Source organism: Podarcis muralis, chromosome 7 (genome assembly GCF_964188315.1).
Source record: "Podarcis muralis chromosome 7, rPodMur119.hap1.1, whole genome shotgun sequence".
Taxonomy (NCBI): domain Eukaryota; kingdom Metazoa; phylum Chordata; class Lepidosauria; order Squamata; family Lacertidae; genus Podarcis; species Podarcis muralis.
Genome location: NC_135661.1, coordinates 59,014,856 through 59,036,560, shown reverse-complemented (window position 1 = coordinate 59,036,560; position 21,705 = coordinate 59,014,856). Strand labels below are relative to the sequence as shown.

At 45.3% G+C, this 21,705-nt stretch overlaps 1 protein-coding gene across 29 annotated transcripts in view; it reads right to left on the bottom strand.

Annotated features, from left to right (window-relative positions):
* Nucleotides 1–21,705, bottom strand: part of MACF1 (microtubule actin crosslinking factor 1) — a 297,050-nt gene that overhangs the window by 163,470 nt on the left and 111,875 nt on the right. For 3 of the 29 annotated variants that reach the window (XM_077931867.1, XM_077931868.1, XM_077931869.1), the window contains exon 1: nucleotides 10,613–11,790. The exons of 16 other annotated variants lie outside the window; for them this stretch is intronic. In XM_077931867.1, coding sequence (XP_077787993.1) covers nucleotides 10,613–11,734 — 1,122 coding nt within the window. In that variant the 5' untranslated portion in view covers nucleotides 11,735–11,790. Of the gene's footprint in view, nucleotides 1–10,612; nucleotides 11,792–21,705 lie in introns of those variants that run through there. 10 more of the 29 variants (XM_077931865.1, XM_077931872.1, XM_077931860.1 and 7 more) reach the window with 7 other exon arrangements.

Below are 21,705 nucleotides of genomic sequence, written 5' to 3'. Positions count from 1 at the left end.
TGCCCCATATGCTGCAAGGCTTCCATCAGACCCTACCGGTCCCCAGATCCATATTCTTTTTCTGTCTGGGAGCCAAGCCCCATCTTCATCGAGGCAGGCGGCTGGAAGAACACTCAGAGGAACGGTGATGGCATAGTGACCCAGTTTCCAATAAAAGGGAGAGAGGGAGAGGGGAGGGGGCTGCCGAATGCTTTTTGCACTTGATGGAACGTGCACACCTTCAGGCACGAGACGAGCGCTGGGAAAGAGGGTGGGGCTCAGCTCTTTCCACGGCGAGCTGGATTGCCGCTCCTTAATCAAAGGAACACTTTGTAAGCAGGCAAGAGCTGGCTGAGAGAAGGATGCCAATTTCACAAGATCAACACATCGGTGGGAATGAAATACGTGCCATAATTTAGAATGGTGACGGCCCTCCCACCACTAGTGCAATCTACAGGAGGGCTTGAGGAAGGGAAAAAAATCCAGCACATTTAGCATCTACTAGAAAATTGTCCTTTTTCAAGGGCACACAAATTTGGGCTGGGCTTAGTAACCAGCCAGAAGTTACCTCCACTTCTACCTATGTCTCCACCCCAGGGAGGACCAGCGTCTCACTCTGGACTTATGAAAGCAGTGAGAATTCTCCAAGGACTTTCAAAGCCCAGCAGGAGGTCAGAGATGAGCCCCCAACCCTCCACTTTACACTGGGGTCAGCACTCACCAGACCAACAGGTGCGGTCATCACAGGCAATTCAGAGAGTGCACTTGTGGAACCCCCACCATCACTGTGACAGTGATAGCACATGAGTTACCAGCCACTGTGTCTGTAAGGAAATGAAGGAGCATGACCCAGTTCTTGCAGGAGAACCAGGCTCAGACCTGTGGCTTCCTTGCTGCACAGGGGCAGCAGTCACCCCGTTTTCACAGTCCTTTCTTCACGGTCTCTTGGCCACTTTGGGCTTTTGCAGCACACAAAAGATCCTATGGGGCATGTGGGGCCGTGGAATGCATGGAATCATGAGATCTCCTCTGTGTACATGTCAAGTGCCTCTTTCATCCAGAAGGGGGAAGGTCAAAACACCACCGCCACCACTCAGGATTTCTAAGTAAGCAAAACCCATTCAGCACTACATCTCAAAATGACTGGCAGCAACCCAATACAGTGGTACCTCGGGTTACATACGCTTCAGGTGACATACGCTTCAGGTTACAGACTCCGCTAACCCAGAAATAGTACCTCGGGTTAAGAACTTTGCTTCAGGTTGAGAACAGAAATCGTGCTCCCAACAGCACGGCGGCAGCAGGAGGCCCCATTAGCTAAAGTGGTGCTTCAGGTTAAGAACAGACCTCCGGAACGAATTAAGTACTTAACCCGAGGTACCTCTGTATCATGTCCCAATTTGTGGCAGTCCAGAGAAATATGGAAGAAGAGACACACATAGTCATATTGGGGGAAAATAAAGAATATATTCCTGGATCACCACAGCTCACAGCCAGTTCATACACTGCCTTCACCAACATGCTGACCTCCAGTTGTTTTGGACCACAACTCCCACTGAAGACTATGGTGGCTAGGGCTGATGAGAGGTGTAGTTCTAGATATCAGGATACCAGCTTGGGGGAAAGTGTTCTGAGGCTTGGTGGGAAGCTCCTCAACCAGCCCTGTACACTCCAGAAGGCACAGTAGAAGGACAGCAACATCCACCATGGTCCTTTGTCCCATGTGGTGATTTCTGGGTTTAAATAAATAAAAAAAATTAAAAATTTGTCCAGTAGCACCTGAGAGACCAACTAAGTTTGTTCTGGGTACTGTATAAGCTTTCGTGTGCATGCACAATTCTTCAGATAGTATCTGAAGAAGTGCACATGCACATGAAAGCTTATACCCAGAACAAACTTAGCTGGTTTCTAAGGTGCTACTGGACATTATATGTGTGTGTGTGTGTGTGTGTGTGTGTGTGTGTGTGTGTATAGACTGCGTCAGACCAACACGGCTACCTACCTGAATCTGGGTTTAAATGTTATCACAGCAGCATGGCATCCTGCTAGAGGAATCGTGGAGCCACACCACACAGACTGTGCACTAATAGTCTCCAAGGTAGTGTAGTCCAGCATAAATATTTTGGGACTCAGGCTGAGGAAACCCAAGTTCAAATCCATGCCCCGCCACAAAGCTCAGTTGGTGGTCCTATGCAAATCATATATTTCCTGTGCAGCCAGTCTTATAGGTGACAGGAGTTGCTGTAATCCTGTAACTGGCTGCCCCATGTGCTGAGCCACTGAAGTACAGGTGACAGGCTTCCTTGTGTGACCACAAGGGCTCACCACTGGATCTTCCTGTGCAGGAAGCAGTATAGCTGAGCCTTGCTTGAGCAACAAAGCCTTGGCCTGCTCATGTATCCTTGATCGTGCTTTGGTCCTCTTAACTCCTAGCTTGCCTGTCAGTCCTGCCTCACTCACTGGTCCTTACCACTGGCTGGGCTCGTTACTCACCTCAAAACCAACACCCACAGCCTAGCCCTGAGCATGGGGCAGTTTGGGAAGATAAAATGAGAGAATTGTCACATTCTATTCGGTTCTTTAAAACTCTGGCCAAGGGGCCAAATATGCCCTGCCAAGCCTCTCTACCTAGCCTGCAGGACTGTCTCTGTATCACACCACCTCCCCAGCAACACACTTTGCCCCCCAGACCATGTCCCTCACCAGCCCTGCTTTGTACCCCTTTTTAAGCATTTTTGCCTAGCTGGAATGTGCCTTTGAATTCTGGTAATGCCTCTTTGCTTGCCTAGACGCAAGACAAAGAGGGTGGGTGTGTCAACATTAGCTGTAACATTCGTTGATCTGTCCTTGTTTGCCACTGGCCCCAGAAGGTTGCCCAGAAACAAATGCAGACCCAGGTAACCTCCTCCAGCCCAGAGGAAACACCTGCAATGTCCTATTTCCACTCCTGATCAGCTACAGTGGCATCTTGCCTTGGAAACAAGAGATCAGGAAGATGGCTGGAAATACAGGCCTCTCTCTCCCTGCTCCACACAGCCAAAGGAAGGCGGCTTCGCCATTTGTATTCTGTGGATAGCTTCCCCCCTCCGCCTCTCTCTCTCTCTCCAGACACGGGCATGCTTATCACATAGAAAAGCCCGTCTTTGTCAGCTGCTACCTCAGAGACGGCTCTGTGGGGCTTTTGCTCTTCTCAGTCAAACGTCTTTCCTCAGAAAGCCTCCCCTCCCCACCCCCCTCAAAAGTCTGCCACAGACCTGAAGGGAAACCAGAGGTCACATGACCATAACACTTACACTGGGGAGACCCCAAATTTCAGACGCCTACACTGTGAAACAACTACTCAAGTGATTCAGAAGGAAGTTGGAATGGTTGGACCTGCACTCCCCACTAAAACTAGAGATACCAGGTAACACCAGATTCTGTCACCTGCTTTAGAAGACCAGATGAATCCTTGGGGATGCAAAGTGCACAAGTATAGGCTGGGCAACAAAAAACAAATAAAGTCCAAAGGAACCTTCTGTATTACAGCATCATCATTCAGGATCTTAACCAGGGTTAAGTATTATGTCTTCTGCACTTGGCCTTTCTTGCTATAGCAATAGCCTTTCCCAATTTCCACTGAATACAAAGTACTACAGTATCCAACTGCCTTATTTCAGAAGGCTTATCTGGCTTCAGGGAGCCTCATTCTCCCAGAGAACAAGCCTTCGGAATGTATTCTTTTTTAAAATAATAATTTTGACAGGTAGCTGTATTTTGGTTCATGTATTGTTTTGGGAAGTGTGAATTAGGTAGATTTGCTTTAAAATCCTACCAAAACTGATTTTTCTCCCCTATCCCTATTCTGGACTATACAGTGGTGCCTCGCAAGACGAAATTAATCCGTTCTGTGAGTCTCTTCGTCTTGCGGTTTTTTCGTCTTGCGAAGCACGGCTATTAGCGGATTAGCGGCTATTAACGGCTTAGCGGCTATTAATGGCTATTAACGGCTTAGCGGCTTTAAGAAAAAGGAAACAAACTCACAAGAACTCGCAAGACGTTTTGTCTTGCGAAGCAAGCCCATAGGGAAATTCGTCTTGCGGAACGACTCAAAAAACGGAAAACCCTTTCATCTAGCGAGTTTTTCGTCTTGCGAGGCATTCGTCTTGCGGGGCACCACTGTAGCTGCCATCAGCCCCAGCCGGGCAGTACCAGGTTGGCCAAGGCCTATGAAGCCTCATTTTACCAAAGACAATGGTGAAGCATTTGTGACTGAATTAAGTGACACTCAGCTGATCACCCTCCTAGGCATCACTGTTGAGCTAAAATAAAATTAGACAGACATAAAATGTTGCTGAGCCCCGGGATATTTCCACAATGTTTTGGAATAACAGCAACCTCAGCCAGATAGCAGATATAATATACAGAGGCAGCGCCTGGTTAACCTGGCTTGACATTCACCGTCAGCTCCCTTCGCCAACCCTCCTCCAGCCCCCCAGCCTTTTCATGCCAATTCAGATTGGAGTATCATGATAATTTAATGGCTGCCCTCGCGCCTCTCTAACAAGCTTCAAAGACATCTTCCAGAGTGGTGCTGCTTACTGAGGGGCGGGGCACCTCCTCAGCGGAAGAATCTGCCCTTGGAATTATTCAAGGAAGGAAGGAAGGAAGGAAGGCTTTAAGGAATTGATGGTGAGAATAGAACCGAGAACACACATTTGGCAGTTTGCAAATGCTAGGTTAAAAAATAAAAAATAAAACCTTGAGTGGGGGAAAGATTATAAAGGTAATAAAGGGTAAGAGAATCATGCTCTTCCCCTAGGAAAGCAAAAAAGCTGCCACTCCCAGGGAATCAATAGAATGTCCCCATCTCAGCACAGCAAAATATGATCCAAACATACCTTAAAACTGAAAATTAGGACTCCAGACCTCCAGATGGGAGGAGGGAGCCTACAATGGAAGGGTTAACTAGATCTATCTTCTAGCTTTCTCTACAAACCACCCCCACCCCCATTATCTGCTGTGAGGGTTTTCCACAAGACAGGGGTGAAACTAGCTTTTATTTCACCAGGGTCAAAGACCCAGTTTGGCACTCCCCTACACATATTTGCACCCATTTTCAGCTTTGTATTTTTGTTATTGAAAAGTGTGCCTAGATATTCCATGGTTGCGCCCATAACCTAGGTTTAAGGTGCCATTTAGCTCCTAGCTTTCATATCTCTGTTTCTAACAGTGCCCACACATGCATATGCATACACACACAGAGAGAGAGGCAGGGAGCTTCAATGGCGTCCCTCCGGAGGCTTCACCTGGGCCAAAAAACCTAGCTCCCCTCCCCCCACCTCCCAGTAGCTACGGCCCTGCACAAGACTAGAATGGAAGCCAATGCTGAGGATTGTGGAGGAAAATGATTAAAAATGTGTTTCAGTTACAGTACCTTAAATATATATAACCTGACTTAATCCACACACACTATTAAAACTGAGTCACATCCATCTAGCAATAACTTTAGTTAATGGATCCTATTCTATGTGGGAGAGAACTCTTGAGGACAATGCTGCTCCCAGGCTTTGGAACTTCCACGACTGGCTGCCTCCTTGTCATTCTGCTGACTGGAGAATACTTTTTGTTCTGGCAGGCTTTGGGAAACTGAATGTTTTTAAGCAAAGGGTTCCATAATAGCATGCTGCACTTTCTTTTTTCCTATCAGCATAGGTTTTGGTTTTTTAAAAACATTTTTAAAATTCCAACAATAGTTTATATACTTTTAAACTATAACTTTTTATATGTTCTGAGTTAAGTGTGTTTTATTTGTGTTTGTTTTAATTTTTGTGAGCAGCCTTGAGTTCCAGCTCTGGCAAAAAGGTGGGATGTTGTTGTTGTTTTGGTTGTTGTTGATTCTATACCGCCCTTCATCCGAGGATTACAGGGCGGTTTACAATACAAAAACGCAAAACATAGTAACAATAAAAAACAACACCCACACAGTTTAAAAGGCTATTTGTTCCTTAATTAGCAAAGGCCTGGGAGAAGAGGAAAGTTTTTGCCTGGTGCCTAAAATATGTTACAACAGGAGAGCCTTCTACAAGTGGGGAACCACTGCCCCCCCCCCAAAAAAGCGCCTGTTCTTTTGTTGCCACCCTCCAGACCTCTTGTGAAGGAGACACACGAAGATGAGCCTCAACTGATTATCACAAGGTCTGGGTAATCCTCATCATCCTCAGATTGGAGAAGAGCATTTAGACCCTAATGTTAAACTCTGCAAATGGCACACAGCACAATCCTATACATGCCTACACAGATGTAAGTTCTACTGAGTTGAATGAAGCTGAGCTTTAGGCACATGGCTGTAGGTTTACAGCCACAAAAAGGTACCATATTGTATTTATTATCATCAAATCCTATCTGGACCCAGGAATCTGCCAATTCCTCAAAAATACTAGGATATCCCCTGGATTTCCCCACAATCATCTACTGACTGCATGTGGCAGGTAGTCCTGTGTGATGCCTTCCCACTATCTGAACTCTAAAATGATTATTACTATTTTGGACCTTAACCTTCAGACAGCATCAGGAAGAAAAAAACTGTTTTGTCCAATAGCCTACTAACCCTTGTTTTACAGAGGTTTTGAGCATTTTGTATTCAGGGGCATGAACTTGCTTAGTATTCTTGCATGTGTTTTCAACTGATCTCTTAATTATTGCTAAAACATTTTTCTGACTTTTTAAAAAATGTAGGATACAGCACTGTACCACCAAATACTGCAGCATGCAGCGATATTGCAATATGGCATAGTATTAAACATGTTTTAGTGATAATTAAAATAATCATTTATAGTGTGGACAGCACATAGCAGGATGTATACAGTAAAATAAGTGCAAGATCTTCCAACAGCATAGAAAAGTCCATTGCAATTGCTCTTGTAGCTCCACATGTAATAGCAAAGGTTGGGTAGCATTAGGAGGCACCCACCTGGAAGCAGAGGAGCTGAGATGGGCAACCTTGAAGTGGTTTCTACATTAACAGCTGCTAAACTATCAGCTGCAAACTATCTGAAGGTGTATGTGGCTCCCTCTCTGTTCGATTGGTTTTACAGGATCTGCAATGCTGCAATTATGTTGAAACTAAAATGCCCAAGCATGTAAAGGCAGGACAACCACAGAACAAATTGATACAAAGATGGCTACTGCTTTGAAACTTTGTGCAATGAAAAGTGTTAGATAACACAGGCTGTGACAGTTTTAGGCGTGTCTGATATGTGCACAACTGTGCACATGTGCATTGTGCCAAATGCAGGAGTGACCCCAAAATGTCACAAAAAGGGGTGGAAAAGGGCAAAGCGGGGGCAGAACTGGGAGGGCTTGCATGGGCCCTGCTGGCGCACATGTGGTTTCAGAATGTAACCCCAGTGCAAATCAGTTGTTGCCCAAGTACTGTGTTATTTGATCTGAATAAATTTAGACTGTGGCAGGGTTAGCTAACGTGGTATCCTCCAAATGTTATTGCGATCAAGCGGTATGTAATATTTGAGGTTCCCACACTGCAGGGGATTCGTCTAAATGAGGGTCCTTTCCAACTCTACAATTATGTGATTCGATGGTATGTAAATGTTGTGAAATAAATAAATCAATAAATTGTTGCTGGAATACAACTCCCACAATCCCTGACCACTGGTAATGCTGGCAAGGGCTGATGGGAGCTGTAGTCCAACATCTTGCACACATGCACACATCACCTTCCTCAAATGATTCATGCAGATCAGCTTAGGAGGGAGGCTTCTTGCCACCTCCCCACTCATAAAACGATCAATCTGATGGCCAGTTTGCATCCCCATCAAGATGCTGGGTCGAAAGATGTGTCCCTCTGCTCACTCCAGGGCTGCATCTACTTTGATTTTTCTTTCTTTTTGCCACCTCCCAAACTGGTGGGCTATTGGGGGACCAGAAACATTTGCACACATAGGGGTGTGTGCTGTGTGTGTACCAAGGGTTAGTGACACCCAGCTCCCTGCTGGTAGCTACGTCTGCATGGGCTACCCTGGGGCACTATGTTGGTTGGGCCTTTAGCCTTGCACAACTCCTTCCCTTGCAAAAGAAACTGCTTGATGACAGTAAAATCCTGACTGCTTTGTAAAGCTGGAGAACCAACAGGTTCTTGGCCATCTCCAGTAAACAGCTGTTCTCCATCTACTTCATGGCAGCTTTGTAAGCACTTGGAAACTGCTATTTTGTTCCCCACTTAAACTTCTCTCTGCTAAAATAAATGTTTCTTCACATGTGAGAGGTAATTTTTACTTGGATGAAGTGCTCCATTTAAGAAGTTTTTGTTAGTGAGTTATCAATGAGGGGCATATGATTGTATATTGTATTGTGTTGGGGCCTGTCCTGTGACCTTTGGGTGAAAGGATATAAATGCTAAATACATCCAGTTCCTTGTGCTTCTTCTCCCTTGCCAAAAGTGCTCCACAACCCTTCTGTCGTCTGTACTGCTCTTCCGAGAATGCCTTCCAGCTCGCTTGCAAGGAGAGGAATGAACAGACGAGAACTCCCCACCAACCTACACAGCATGTTGAGCTCCTGAAAAAAAAGGCCAGTCCCATCCCATGCTGAAATCTCACCACAGAAGCAGTGATGGGAGAGGTACAAAAAAAGCCATACCATGTTATGCACCAAAATGTTGTTGGGCAATATGTGAAAAATTGCTCACCTCCGAATTGATTCCTAATAGCAAAATGCAAATCAATGACATACAAAGTAACAGAGAAAAGTGTGATTTGAGCATGTACAGAGTGCCCACCCCTCACCACAGAATAACTACAACCCATCCTGTAAACCAGGCATGCCCAAGGTCCGTTTCGGGGGCCTAATTCGGCCCCATGGCAGTTTATTTTCTGGGGTAAAATCCTAAAAAACAACAAAACCTCAACAACTTCAATCCTAAAAAAAGGTCAATAACTTTGGTTGGCCCTTCAGTTGGCCCTCATGGCCCTTCACTTCATCAAATCTGGCCCTGTTTGAAAAAGTTTAGACACCACTGCTGTAAACGATCAAGAATTATAAAGTGAAAAGGTTTCCCAATTCCATGCAGGGTGGAGAGGGGTGGGAGTTCAATGGGGCTTGATAGCTAGTGCCTCTCATTTTAGAGAACTCCTGAGCATATAGGTAAATTCTGGTGACCAAACAGGCTTGAGAACTGCCAGCTCCATCTGTCCCCCATCACACTGCATTAGTCAACAGCCTCCGTCCTACAATAATTGCTTTTAACATTAAAATTCCATAGAGACATCTAATAAGAGATATATGACCTGGTTTCTTCTTTTATAATGACATCATCGTCGGAAAGTCCATGCCAAATTGCTTGGGCATTTTATGCCAGATCTTGATGCAGTTTTAGGGCTTGCCTGCCCCCTAACCCATCTCCCCCCACGCCCTGACACAATGCCTTGAAATCAACATCCCTTCCCTCTCCCTAGGGGCACACCATTATAAATTAGCAGCTACTGTGCAGAGTTTTGACAGCTAAAATACATGTTAACAAATGAAACAGGGGGGTGTTTCCTGGTGAAAGCCCATGTACATGTGCACACACCCACAACTCAAAGAGGAAACCTGGACCAAGGATGACATTGGAACAATGTAAGTAGTCTTTCTGGCTACATAAAAAGCAATTACTACTTGAAGCACAACCAAAAATCCTTGACCTTTGCCTGCATCACAGAAGGGCTCCAACGCCAAACCAGGCAAGTTCCGTTCCTGCCCGGTCTTACCATTTTTAAGTTTGTTTACAAAACAGAAATGCACCAAAAGGGTCTATCAGCAAAACAGCAACTCTTGCCTGATCTAAATAAGTTCACCTGCTCATCCTGGACTTAGCCCCATAATGTTTGAGGTAGTAGCAGAGGCAGGAGCACTACTGAGTACATGCAGAGTTCATTTCCTTCCTCGCCAAGTTAAATTATGTTGCATATGGGCTGAGGAAAGAGGACACAAAGTGTGTTCTTCAAATAGGCTTGAGACTCAGTATCATTCTAGAAACCCACAAAGCACTAGGGAGAGATGACAAACAGGCACCCAAGTAGAGGAGCCAAAGGCAGTGCTGGGAATATTCTTTTATACATTACAATAAAGGTACAAATCTACAAGCCCCGGGAGAGGCAGGGGGATTACTCTGAGCAAGAGTCTCTTTTCCCACACCAGATCTGAACTCTGGGACTAAACAGAAGAGACAAAAGAGCTCCCCTGCACATGTATGGAGTGCATTTTCCTACAACACATCGCCTACAACCAATTCTAGGCAGCTGGGAATTGGAACAGCTTTGCAGCCTAGTCCACAACTTCCTTTATTAACCTATGTTTTTAAAATTCTGCATCACTGATGGCCAGAGCAGTGGATGGGATGGTGGGATCTCTTCCAATATACAAAGGCTGCCCGGTCTGAGCTTGGAAGCAATTTTTACAAACCCCAGGCAAAGCAGCCTGTTTACAAGCCTTGAAGTTGGGGGTGGGGCTCCCAAGAACAGGGGGTGGGGCTTCCAGGACAACTCAAGTCCCAGGGCTTTTCCCATCAGGAAGTACCACCATGTAAGACTGCTGTTCCTAGCATGCATAACCCTCCCAGATCCCAAAGAGGAAGAGAAAATAAACCCACACTGACCCCTCTTGCAGCTGGGCTAATCTTCTCATTTGCAGTCATCTGCCATTTAGGGCCTTCTCCTCCCACAGAGGAAGTGGGGCAACCTCCACAGAGCAACAGAGAGGTCCTCTCAGTCCCTGGCATCTTGACTTGCTGGTGGTGGGTTGAGTCGCTCCCATATCCTGAGGAGCGCAGGAAGGTGCTGGAGGTTGACCCACTGAAGGAAGACTTGCTTTGGGAGGGAGGCAATTTCACCCAGCTGTTGTCCCCTCCCTTCCCAACAGGTGGTTCTTGCAAAAATGGTGTCCGCTGAGGCTTCTCTGTGCCGTCAGTCTCCACCAGATCCACCAAAGGTGATGGGGTGGACAGCTCCGAGATTGTGCCCTTCTCCACAGTCCAAGAAGTAGCCCATGTGGCACTTGATAAACTTTCATTCCCTTCCTCACTGTTCCAGGTCCCATGAGACTCTTCCACCACAGTTGCTGGAGTTTCCAACTTTGGTTGCTCCCAAGACCTGCACACCACCACAGTGCCCGTGTCACTCTCTGTGGGTCCTTTACCCAAAGCCTCCCTTTGCAAAGGCACCAGAATGGCTCGGCTGTTGCCAGATCCCAGCCTCTGAAAGGCAACCAGCTGACTCGCCACCTTCTCACGGTTTTGCTCTGCTGGGTTGTCGAACAGGCGGGCGATGACGGTGGTGCCCTCCTCCAAAAAGTCCCCTGGGCTCCCGCAGACAGAGGAGGCATTTTCTGTCACTAGGTCAGCTTTCTCAAGCTTCCCTTGGAACCTCTCCCTCACCTGCACAACATGCCCTTGCTCCAGCCCCTCTGGCTCCAAAGTGGGGCAAGCCTCCCCATATGGGGCAAGGCTTTGATGTAAGCCCTCGGCAAGGTCTTCTCCATCCTCCTCCCGCAGGGAAGAGGCTCTGAACTTCACTGCCGCTGCCTCCTCTTCCTTCTCTTCAGCAATCTCAGTCCCTGCAGAAGGTCCCTCTGCCACCAGATCAGCGCTTTCTGGCACCGTCCTCTTTTTCCCCTTCTTCTTCCGTTTGAAGCGGGCTTTCCTTCTGGGGGAGAGGGGAGCATTCCCTGCCTCCCCAGCTTGATCTTTCGGCTCTTTAACACAACCCAGAGTATTCCCCATCTCCCTGGTGCGCAAGACACCAGTGACAATGCAGCTAAGCTGGCACCAGGCTCCTGGATAAATCCTGACCGCCGCTTCATCAGATTAGATGCACATTAAAAAAAACAAAAAACCACCACTACTGCAGGCACACTCATACATACACGCACACAGACCAAGATTCTCCCTTTCTAGCTGCTGCCGTTTTCAGACAGCCATCTTACAAGGCTGGGAGCTGGAGGAAGACACATTCGAAGCATCTCACTGCAGTTCAGAAATCACTTGACCTAAAAGCAGACGGAGCCCCGATTGGCTGCAGCTTCCTCTCTCCAAATATGAGGTAATGGGAGTGCTACCCTCCGTAAGGCAAACAGAAAGCGGAGAGCCAGACAGAGGCTGGGAGGTGGCAGCAGGAGGGAGCGAGCAGGAGGGGGGGGGGAGAGAAGCTGGTGAGGGGTGTGGCACGAAGACAGATAGATGGAAATCAGGGAGCAAAGTTTTTTTAAAAAACAGAAAGCAGAAAGAAGCAAAACAGCAGCAACAACAAAGATATTGAGCTGAGAGAAGGTAGCATTTAAAGAAGGGGGGGCAGAGAGACATAAAAAGAAAAATCCCAGGAGGAGACAAACACACTGTGCATACTAAGAGAATGCCCAGAGCTGCTGCTGCTGCGTTCGATACAGAAAAGAGAAATCTGAGCAATAACAACCAAGGGATTTGTGGAGATACACATTATGAAAGCTGGAAAGAGGTGTTTGGGGCGGGGGGAGGACTCTCCAGCTCAGTTACACCGATAATATTTGATAGCCAGGCATTTGAAACTTGCAAATATCCCTGAAAATCGTCACAGTAAACATTATTTTACAATCTCCCTTGATCATGAATATGAAGGTAAGGTTTTTGGGATGTCCAGAAGTCAAGGAGGGATGCTGACTGTTTAACAAGAAGGTGTCCCTGGATAATCAAAGCAGCATCCATTGCACCAGGTGCCCTCCATACATTCTGGACTACAATGCCCATCAGCGCCAGTCAGGACTGCCATTTCAGCTTCACCTACTGAGTAAATACATCCCATCCCCAAAATGCACATCATCCCCTGCAGAACTATTCTTTATTCATCTGGCACATGCTAAACACCTTCCTACCTCCCTATTTCCCCCAGGCATTCTCTGATGACTGATAGTGGTTGATGCATTTGCTTGATCACTGTGGATATTAGAAAGAGTATTATTGTATTTTACTATTGCTGCTGCTGCTGCTGCTGCTGCTGCTGCTGCTGCTGCTGCTAGTCTTCTTTACTCTGCTATGACATTCTCAAATATTAAGCAGCATATAAATGTTTTAAATAAATAAATAAATGTTTTAAATAAATAAAATAAATACACTAAGATTAGGGGGGAATGCCTTCTGGGACAGAATGTAGAATTCTAGCACCTATCGCTTTAGAAATTTACCACTTGTGAGAGTTAAGTGGTAAATTAAATATGAGGAAGGAGCAGTGGCGTAGCGTGGGTTGTCAGCACCCGGGGCAAGGCAAGTAATTTGCGCCCCCTAACCCGTGGATTTTAGCACTCGTGTGCGAGCGCGCCCCCCCCCCCGATGTTGTGCCCGGTGCGGCCGGCCCCCCCTGCACCCCCCACGCTACGCCACTGGGAAGGAGGCCTCATATCAGTCTCTGCCCTAGTTTTGAAAGTCTACAGGTGTTCCCTCCCCCCCCACCTGCGAAGTGATTACAGTCAATCGATATCAAAAATACTGGATCCAAAAATATCCACAACTAGAATTAAAGCTCTGAGGCCACCTGGAGGTTGGAGGATGCACGGAAAAGTGGCAGCAGTGGCTGCGCAACAGAGCGCAACAGCTGTTAGGCAGGGAGGTTGCGCAGCCTAAGCAAAGCCCCGCTGCGCCTCCAGTTTCTTTGGGGCTTCCTCAGCCCTCACTGATGTCCTCTTCAGGCTCTGGGGAGGGTCTGCTCGCAAGCCTTGAGGAATCTCCAGTTCTCTCCCACCATTTCCGGGTTTAATTAAATCATTTATTAATTACCCAGCATCGCATATATACACGGTTGCGAACTAGTGGATTGTGTATAAGTGGGGGGGACACCTCTATGTCTGTCCAGGGTGCTTCCACACTAAGTGATGTGCAAAATTGCCATGTGTCAATCATTTATTTTTTATGGTGCATCCACACTATGCCACCATCCTGGTGATTGTCACCCTGCATTGTCTTTCTGGTTCTACCGTCATTTCTTAGTGTGCTACCAGGTAGGTGCTTAATTTATCAACAGGTCATTTGAGATATAGCAAATGGTCTGCAGACAACAGACCAATGATATCAAATTTCCAGTAAATCCAGGTTAAATGGGATGGGGGTGCAGATATGGGCTGGCATTTGATTCAACAGTATTGTGCTGGGTATAACTGGCATGCATGAGGAACACCCATTCCACAAAAATCACCCATCTGGAAGCACCCTCAGACTACAGAAAATCCATAGTGAGTTTCCAGAACAGAAGCAGAGGCTCAATATAAGCAAAATACCCTGGTGATCCTGTCTTTTTTAAAGGGTGGGATTTTGATGTGGGCAGTGACTTACAGGAGACATTAATCTACCACAGCTTGGCACATTCACCTCCAGCACATTCAACTCCCACCAGCCACAGGAACTGCAGTCTAAAGCAGATGGAGGGCACCAGACTGAAGAAGGCTACACTTAAAATAGCACCCACTGCAAAGTTTAATCACCCTGTTTATTTGTTTTATTGATCTTTTCATTGGCACTAACATGCTTTTCCTGCTATAAATATTTTAAAATATTGATGAAATTCCATGTAAATGAAAGTGTGTTGTAGTTGAGTAATCCCATAATCCTATACTGCTTTCTTATTTTTTAAAGGAGGATGGGAGACTTTCTAGTCACAATTGTTAACCACATTAGCTAGAAAGACAATGACTGGAAAGGTGGTTTTTTATCGTCTCCTTTTTTATAATTATCATTATAGTGTTCTGGTACTCTTATTTAAGTGGTATTTCACTGTTAAAAGAAAAAAGCCAGAAAAGTGTTAGCACTAATTTTAAAAAGAATGCTTCAAATAAATAAATGGAGTGATAAAATGGTACCACCCACCCCACAAGGCTTTCAGTGCATTATGTGCCAAATTTCAGGTGGTCATTCAGGTGAATTGGATCTTCCCAGCCAGGGCAGCTCTTATGTGGTATGGACAGAGCAAAACCAGATAAATATGCCAAAAGCCACACTCCAAAATGAACAAGAGCTTCAACAATGTGAAGAATCACTTATCATGTGCATCTAGCTCACAGGGACACAGCAACGTGCATTAGCATTAGGAGCCCATATTTTAAATGTCACTTTCATTGTTGTGGGCACCAAATGGTAAATATGAGGGGAAGTTACATGGCAAATTCCATGTCTGGGGGCACAGATTGCTACTTATTTGATGTGATGTGGTGTATTAATCACCTAATCCAAAAATAGTCTCCAGGTGACTTACAGAGAGAGGGGGCTGGGAGGGAAAAACAACTAAACAGCCTCAATAATCACAACAACAGTGAAACATCAGCAGAATATGGGTCACAATAACCTGTCATAATAGGGCAGTTAAGAAATACCTATAATACATACTATAATACCTATAATATGTATAATTACTTTTTAATGATTATCTTTTATATGTGTTTAGCTTTTTGTATTTTATCTGTCGTGCATTTTTATCTATAAGCCACCAAGCCACCTGGTCTGGGGTAAAAGGTAGGATACAGTGGTGCCTCGCAAGACAAAAATAATTCGTTCCGCGAGTTTTTTCGTCTTGCGATTTTTTTCGTCTTGCGAAGCACGGTTTCGGAAAAGTTTTGGAAAAGCTTCAAAAATCACCAAAGACCTCAAAAAAGGCTACCACACCGCGTGCTATGAGTTGCTCCTCGAAGTCAAGTCGCAACTGTATTAACGGTTTTAAGAAAAAGGAAACAAACTTGCAAGACGTTTCCGTCTTGCGAAGCAAGCCCATAGGGAAAATCGTCTTGCGAAGCAACTCAAAAAACCAAAAACCCTTTCGTCTTGCGAGTTTTCCGTCTTGCGAGGCACCACTGTATAATAATATCAATATCAATATCAATCCCATCCTTCCAGTTGTCCTTCCTTATTCGCTCTACTCAGCCCAACCCATAAATGAAAATATAACTGGTAGGGCCAAAGGGAAGTGGGCAAGAGAGCTGCTTAATATGAGATTTATTTTATTTCTTTGTTTCATAAAATTTATATACCACTTGACTGAAAAAACAACAACCTCAAAGCAGTTTTCAAAAACACACAATAACATCAAGAAAAATTAACAACTATACTTTAAAACATGCAAAAGTTAAAATACTACTAAGTGATTAAAATTACCTCAACTTCCTAAGCATCTTGCTGAAACAAGAACACTTTTAGCAGGGCCCGAAAAAGGGTACAGCGAAGAAGCCTGCTTGATCTCAATAGGCAGGGAATTCCAAAGTGCAGTTGCTGCCACAGTGGAAGATGGAGTTCTAACAAATGCTTACAAAATGTATTATATAGCACCAGTAGCAATGGCCTACAATGTTGGCCTCCACACTGAGGTAAAGCAAGGTGGCAGGGGGGCCTTCTATTTGGAAAAGGATGCAATACAAGAATGCAACTCAAAACCGAGCAGTCTAAACAAGTCAAGGATCCAGGCTTGGCTCCCCAACACATCACCCGTGGGCCATGATGTACCCACAAAAATATTCCCTGGTACCCATGCAGCACTGCACTCTGCTGCCTTTCTCAAGCTGCTCAAGAGTAGCAAGCAAGTGCTGCCACCCCTATCTTCCTTCTGCTGTCCCCCCCACACTGTTGCCATGGCAACAGCATGACCCAGTGGGAATTCAGATCCTTCATGCCTCTGGCCAACCTGACTGAGGGAGGCAGGGCAATTCTGAGCCTCTGTCCAATGGAGGATATGCGTGGAGCCTGATGAACAACTTGAAAGAGGGCAGAAACTCTGGCAGAGAGTTGAGGGAAAGACCCCTCTTTGCACATAAGACCGGCAGCACTGTCAGGGGCAGGACTTTGGGGCAGAAGTTCAGGGCCCCTCGAAGTGGAATGAGAAGGGGGACCCCCAAATGTAGCAGGGCTGCAATGCCACATTTTGAACTCAGGCCATATTTGCACCATACTTCTAAAACACTAGGATACCCTGTCAAAAGTAATGGCTTCCCTCAAAGAAATCTTGGAAGTGTAGTTTATTATGAGTTGTCAGTGTGGGGTTTCCCAGATAGAATGAGAGAAGGAAAAGGCAAGGGGATGGATAGGTTGGCAGGGGGACCATTGGGAGGAGGGGTGAAGAAGCATCTACTATCTTCAGAGGCTCCATGCACTTCTGACAATTTGGGGGAACAGCATTTGCCCACACTCTGATCCCACCAAGTTCAGTGGAACATATCCTATACCACCACGTGGTGCTGTTGCAATGTTATGGCAAAGGCGTTGGTTTTTAAAATGACGAAAAAGGAAGGGTGGATTTTAAAAAGCTCCCAGAGCACCTCGTGGGTAGGATATCAATTTGGGGAATAATATATGTATATCTTTACAGTAGTACCTTGTTTTGTGGCCGGGATCCGTCTGGAGCCCCAACCACTAGCCGAAAAGGACGCAGGGCAAAGCACCGCATCTGTGCACGCACGCAGAGCGGTTTGCACTCCTGTGCATGCGCGAAACACGATTTAGCGCTTCTTTGCATGCACGAGCGGCAAACCTGGAAGTAACCCATTCCGGTACTTCCAGGTTTGCCGCAGATGTTCGCTGGAATGGACGCTAGACGAGGCGGACGTTCGTGGAGGTATTACTGTAGTGGTGAATTGGGGGCAATAAGTGGAGGTGATTTTCTGTTATGATGTATCTTAATTATTGTTTTTAAGTAGTTCATTTTTCTTACTTTGTGCTTTGTAATGCTTTTAAATGCATAAGCCACCTTGAATTCCAGCTTAGGAGAAAGGCAGGATATACATACAAATAAATAATAATAATAATAATAATAATAATTATTATTATTTCAGAACAGGATCTGTGTGGGAAATTAACTGGGAACAAATTAATTTAAGAGGGACTCCATTTGGTCTATATGTGCTGTTCTGCTACAAGAAAAAGCACTGGATGCATGCTGAGAGTGAATGCCTGAAGCACCAAGATTTCTAATGTTGCAAATAATATTCTTCCAATTACAAGGTGTAGAAAGACTGTACTGTGCCGCACCCCAACAGCAAAGGTGTTGGCATACAGTCCTGAAAATCCTGGAAAGGGGGAGGGGATGCTTCGTGATACAGAGTCCAGCATGAAATTATAGAGCCCAAGAGTCCTGTTTTGCTCAATTTGTTTCCTGCCTTTCCATCAAAAGGCACTCTTTAAAAACTAATACATTTATGGCAGCAAAAGCTTTTGATAATAAGCAAGATCTTGCTTCAGCACATGCATGAACAATGAACTGTCAGATATATATTATGTAGTTTTTGTCGTATGCTGAAGATGCAACTGATAAATATACTTTAGGACCAACCCTGTTCTCTTTTTTGTAATCTGTTTCAACTGGTCTTGATATTGTGTTTTTAAATTGTTGTGACCTGTTCTGGGATTTCACAGTAAAGGGTGGCAAGAAAAAAGGGTAGGCCAATTGTGGCAGGACAGGGTTTGGGAGTGTTCAGATGTACTACCTGTCTATCCACATGGTGTTCATTTCTTTCTCTCTTTCAAGAAAATTATCACAATATGCTTGTCAAAGTAGTGTTGAGGAGTAATTTTATTAACATATTAGAGCAAGATTTCACATTACACAAATAAAGGATGTCCCTTTAAAAAAAATAAATCTGTCTTCTTTCATCCGTATATGTACACTAACTGACTTTGCCATTGGTCGGGAGTGATATACTTTGCCAAGCCACTCTCTCTACAGATGGAGATATTATTTGCCCTCCAGTACCTCACAATGCACATTGCATTACTTTCAATTAGATGCCCATTCAGATGCTCAGCCCCATTGGCATTCTTACCCAACTACTCCTTATTTAGCTTTCCCCAACAGAAGCTGGATTGGGACAAATGTCTTCCAGCACAACACTAGTCGGTGATGAAAGGGCCAACACAGAGTGGCAAAGAGGGACTAGCAGACTAGTTGCCTCTGCTTGGATAAAGCTGGTGGTTCCCCTCATCCACCCACAAGCAGAAACAGAAGGCTGTGAACAAGGTAACAATGGCTGCAAATAGATATTTGAAGATGGTTTCCTCTTATCCAGGCTAAACATACCCAACTCCCTCAAGCATTCCTCATAAGGCTTGGTTTCCAGACCCTTTATCGTCTTGGTCACCCTCCTCTGCATATGTTCCAGCTTGTCAACATCCTTCTTAAACTGTGATGCCCAGAACTGGACACAGTGTTCCAGATGTGATCCAACCAAGGCAGAATAGAGCAGGATTGGGACACTATGCTTCTGTTGATGCAGCCTAGAATAGCATTAGCTTTTTTTGCTGCTGCATCACACTGTTAACTGATGTTAAGCTTGTGGCCCGCTAAGACCCCTAGATCCTTTCCGCATGTACTACTGGCAAGCCAGGTGTCTCATATTTGTGCAGCTGGTTCTTCCTGCCTAAGTGCAGAACCTTATACTTGTCCCTACTGAGATTCATGTTGTTAGTTTGAGCCCAGTTCTCCAATCCGTCAAGGTCATCTTGAGTCTCAACTCTGACTTCTGCAGCATTAGCTACCCCTCCTAGTTGGTGTCATCTGCAAATCTGAGCTCATTTTCAGCTTTGGCCCACCTTCTCCCTGAAACTGTTAGCTACTACATGATTAAGATCTAGTATTATGAGAGAGGGAGAAAAACTTTTCTCTATCCACATTCTCAATGCCATGGCATAATTTTATAAACTCCTATCATGTCACCTCTTACTCGCCTTTCCTCTAAACTAAGAAGTCCCAAGCATTGCCACCTTTCCTCTTAGGGGAGTCGCTGCACCCCTGACCATTTTGGTTGCCCTTCTCTAAAACTTTTCCAACTCTGCAATATCCTCTTTTGAGGTGAGGTGACCGGAGCTGTACATGGTATTCCAAATGTGGCTACACCAAAGATTTGTTCAGCAACACACCAGGTTTATGTCTTCTAGCTATCCAATCTAATAATAATAACCCGAGTGGTACCTTGGGTAACAAACACCTTGGGTTACAAACTCCACTAACCTGGAAGTAGTACCTTGGGTTACAAACTTTGCCCCAGGATGAGAACAGAAATTGTGTGCTGGCGGCGCAGTAGCAGCGGGAGGCCCCATTAGCAAAAGCACACATCAGGATAAGAACAGTTTCAGGTTAAGAACGGACCTCCGGAACGAATTAAGTTCATAACCCAAGGTACCACTGTAATAACAATAATAATAATTTTATTATTTGTACCCCACCCATCTGACTGGGTTGCCCTAGCCACTCTGACCCCCAAGGTTTTATTCTTGGCCTGACACTGCCAGTTCAGACCCCATGAGAAAATAAATGTGAGATTTAAGAATCGTTGCCCCAACATGCAGCATTTTATACTTGTTTGCACTGAATTGCATTTGCCATTTTATTGCCTGTTTACTCGGTTTGGAGAGGTCCTTTTGAAGATCTTCACTATCTCTTTGTGTTTTAAAAATCCTGAACAATTTAGTATCTTCAGCAAACTTGGTCACCTCACTGCTCACCTGTAACTCTAGATTGTTTAAGCACAGGCTAAAAAGCACAGGTCCCAATACTGATCCTTGGGCTACTCCACAAGACAGCCACATTGCCAAAAAGAATCCCCATAATTCCAGTTTGGTGGGGGGATGCAAAGGAGAGAAAAGGATTCATCCTGAATTGCAACAAGCAATTGATATCCCAGAAAAACTCTCCAGTTGGGAGCTGTTAAGCTCTAGCCAAGCTCATTCTCACTGACTAGTCCCCCCCCCCCCCAGGGCTGGTAGCTGTTCTCATCTAGAGTCAGTGGAGCAGCAGGGACCCTGAAGCACTTCCTGGGCACCAAAAAATGCAGGCTCACAGAGGCCCACTGCCATCAACCCCTCCAGCTCTTCCATCCCCTTCTTTCTCAGTACAGCAACACCATCTAGTGTCCACAGACAACAAAGATCCCTCACATCAAATGTGGAGGGTTTTTTTTGGTGGGGTGGGGAATCAATACCTTTTCCAGAAGTATATGTAAGATTTTGAAGCCAATAACCTCAAAATCAGCCTTTGGCAGCCTGGTTCCCTCCAGATGACCTTTAAATTGATTTGTATGTAAGCCCACTCTTTTGCGCTGAAGAGTGGGGTACAAATGCTCTAAATAAATAATAAATAAATAACCCATAAAATACCATTATAAACAATGCAGAATGATACTAAAAATGACTGGCTCATCTTAAAAATTTAAAGGCCTGAATATAACCTGCCATCCTGCCAACATGAATCCTGAATGTGGTCTCCAGGCACTGTCCAGACCCAAACCTGACTAGCTTCTGCAAAGGGGTTGGCCTCATGATCTCTACACTCCGGAATATGTTGCGGCCCAGCCTGGGCTAATCCTCCTTCACACCCAATGTGGCAGACGGAATGATCCGTAATAATCTCCAGCTCCAAGTCCAAACTCTTTGTGGGCTCTTTCTTGGTTTAAAATATTGGCCTGTATCTGATAAATACAGATTTGCAGTAAATGTGTAGATGTCACTTGTTTTGGTATCTACTGTGCCTTCTTTTGCTATGATAGTTCAAAAAGAGGAATTGTGTGTGTTTTAAAGAAAAAAGGCTTCTAGTCCACACCTAGCAACCATGAGGAGGGCATCTACTGGTACTTCAATAAAATCGGATTCAATGGCACTCACTCACCCACAGTTGCCATCAAATTTGCCCCACTTCCTAGGAACGTGAACCAGGTTTCCATTGGTGGGATGAGACAGTGTGGGTGGAAGGAGGTGTCCACAGA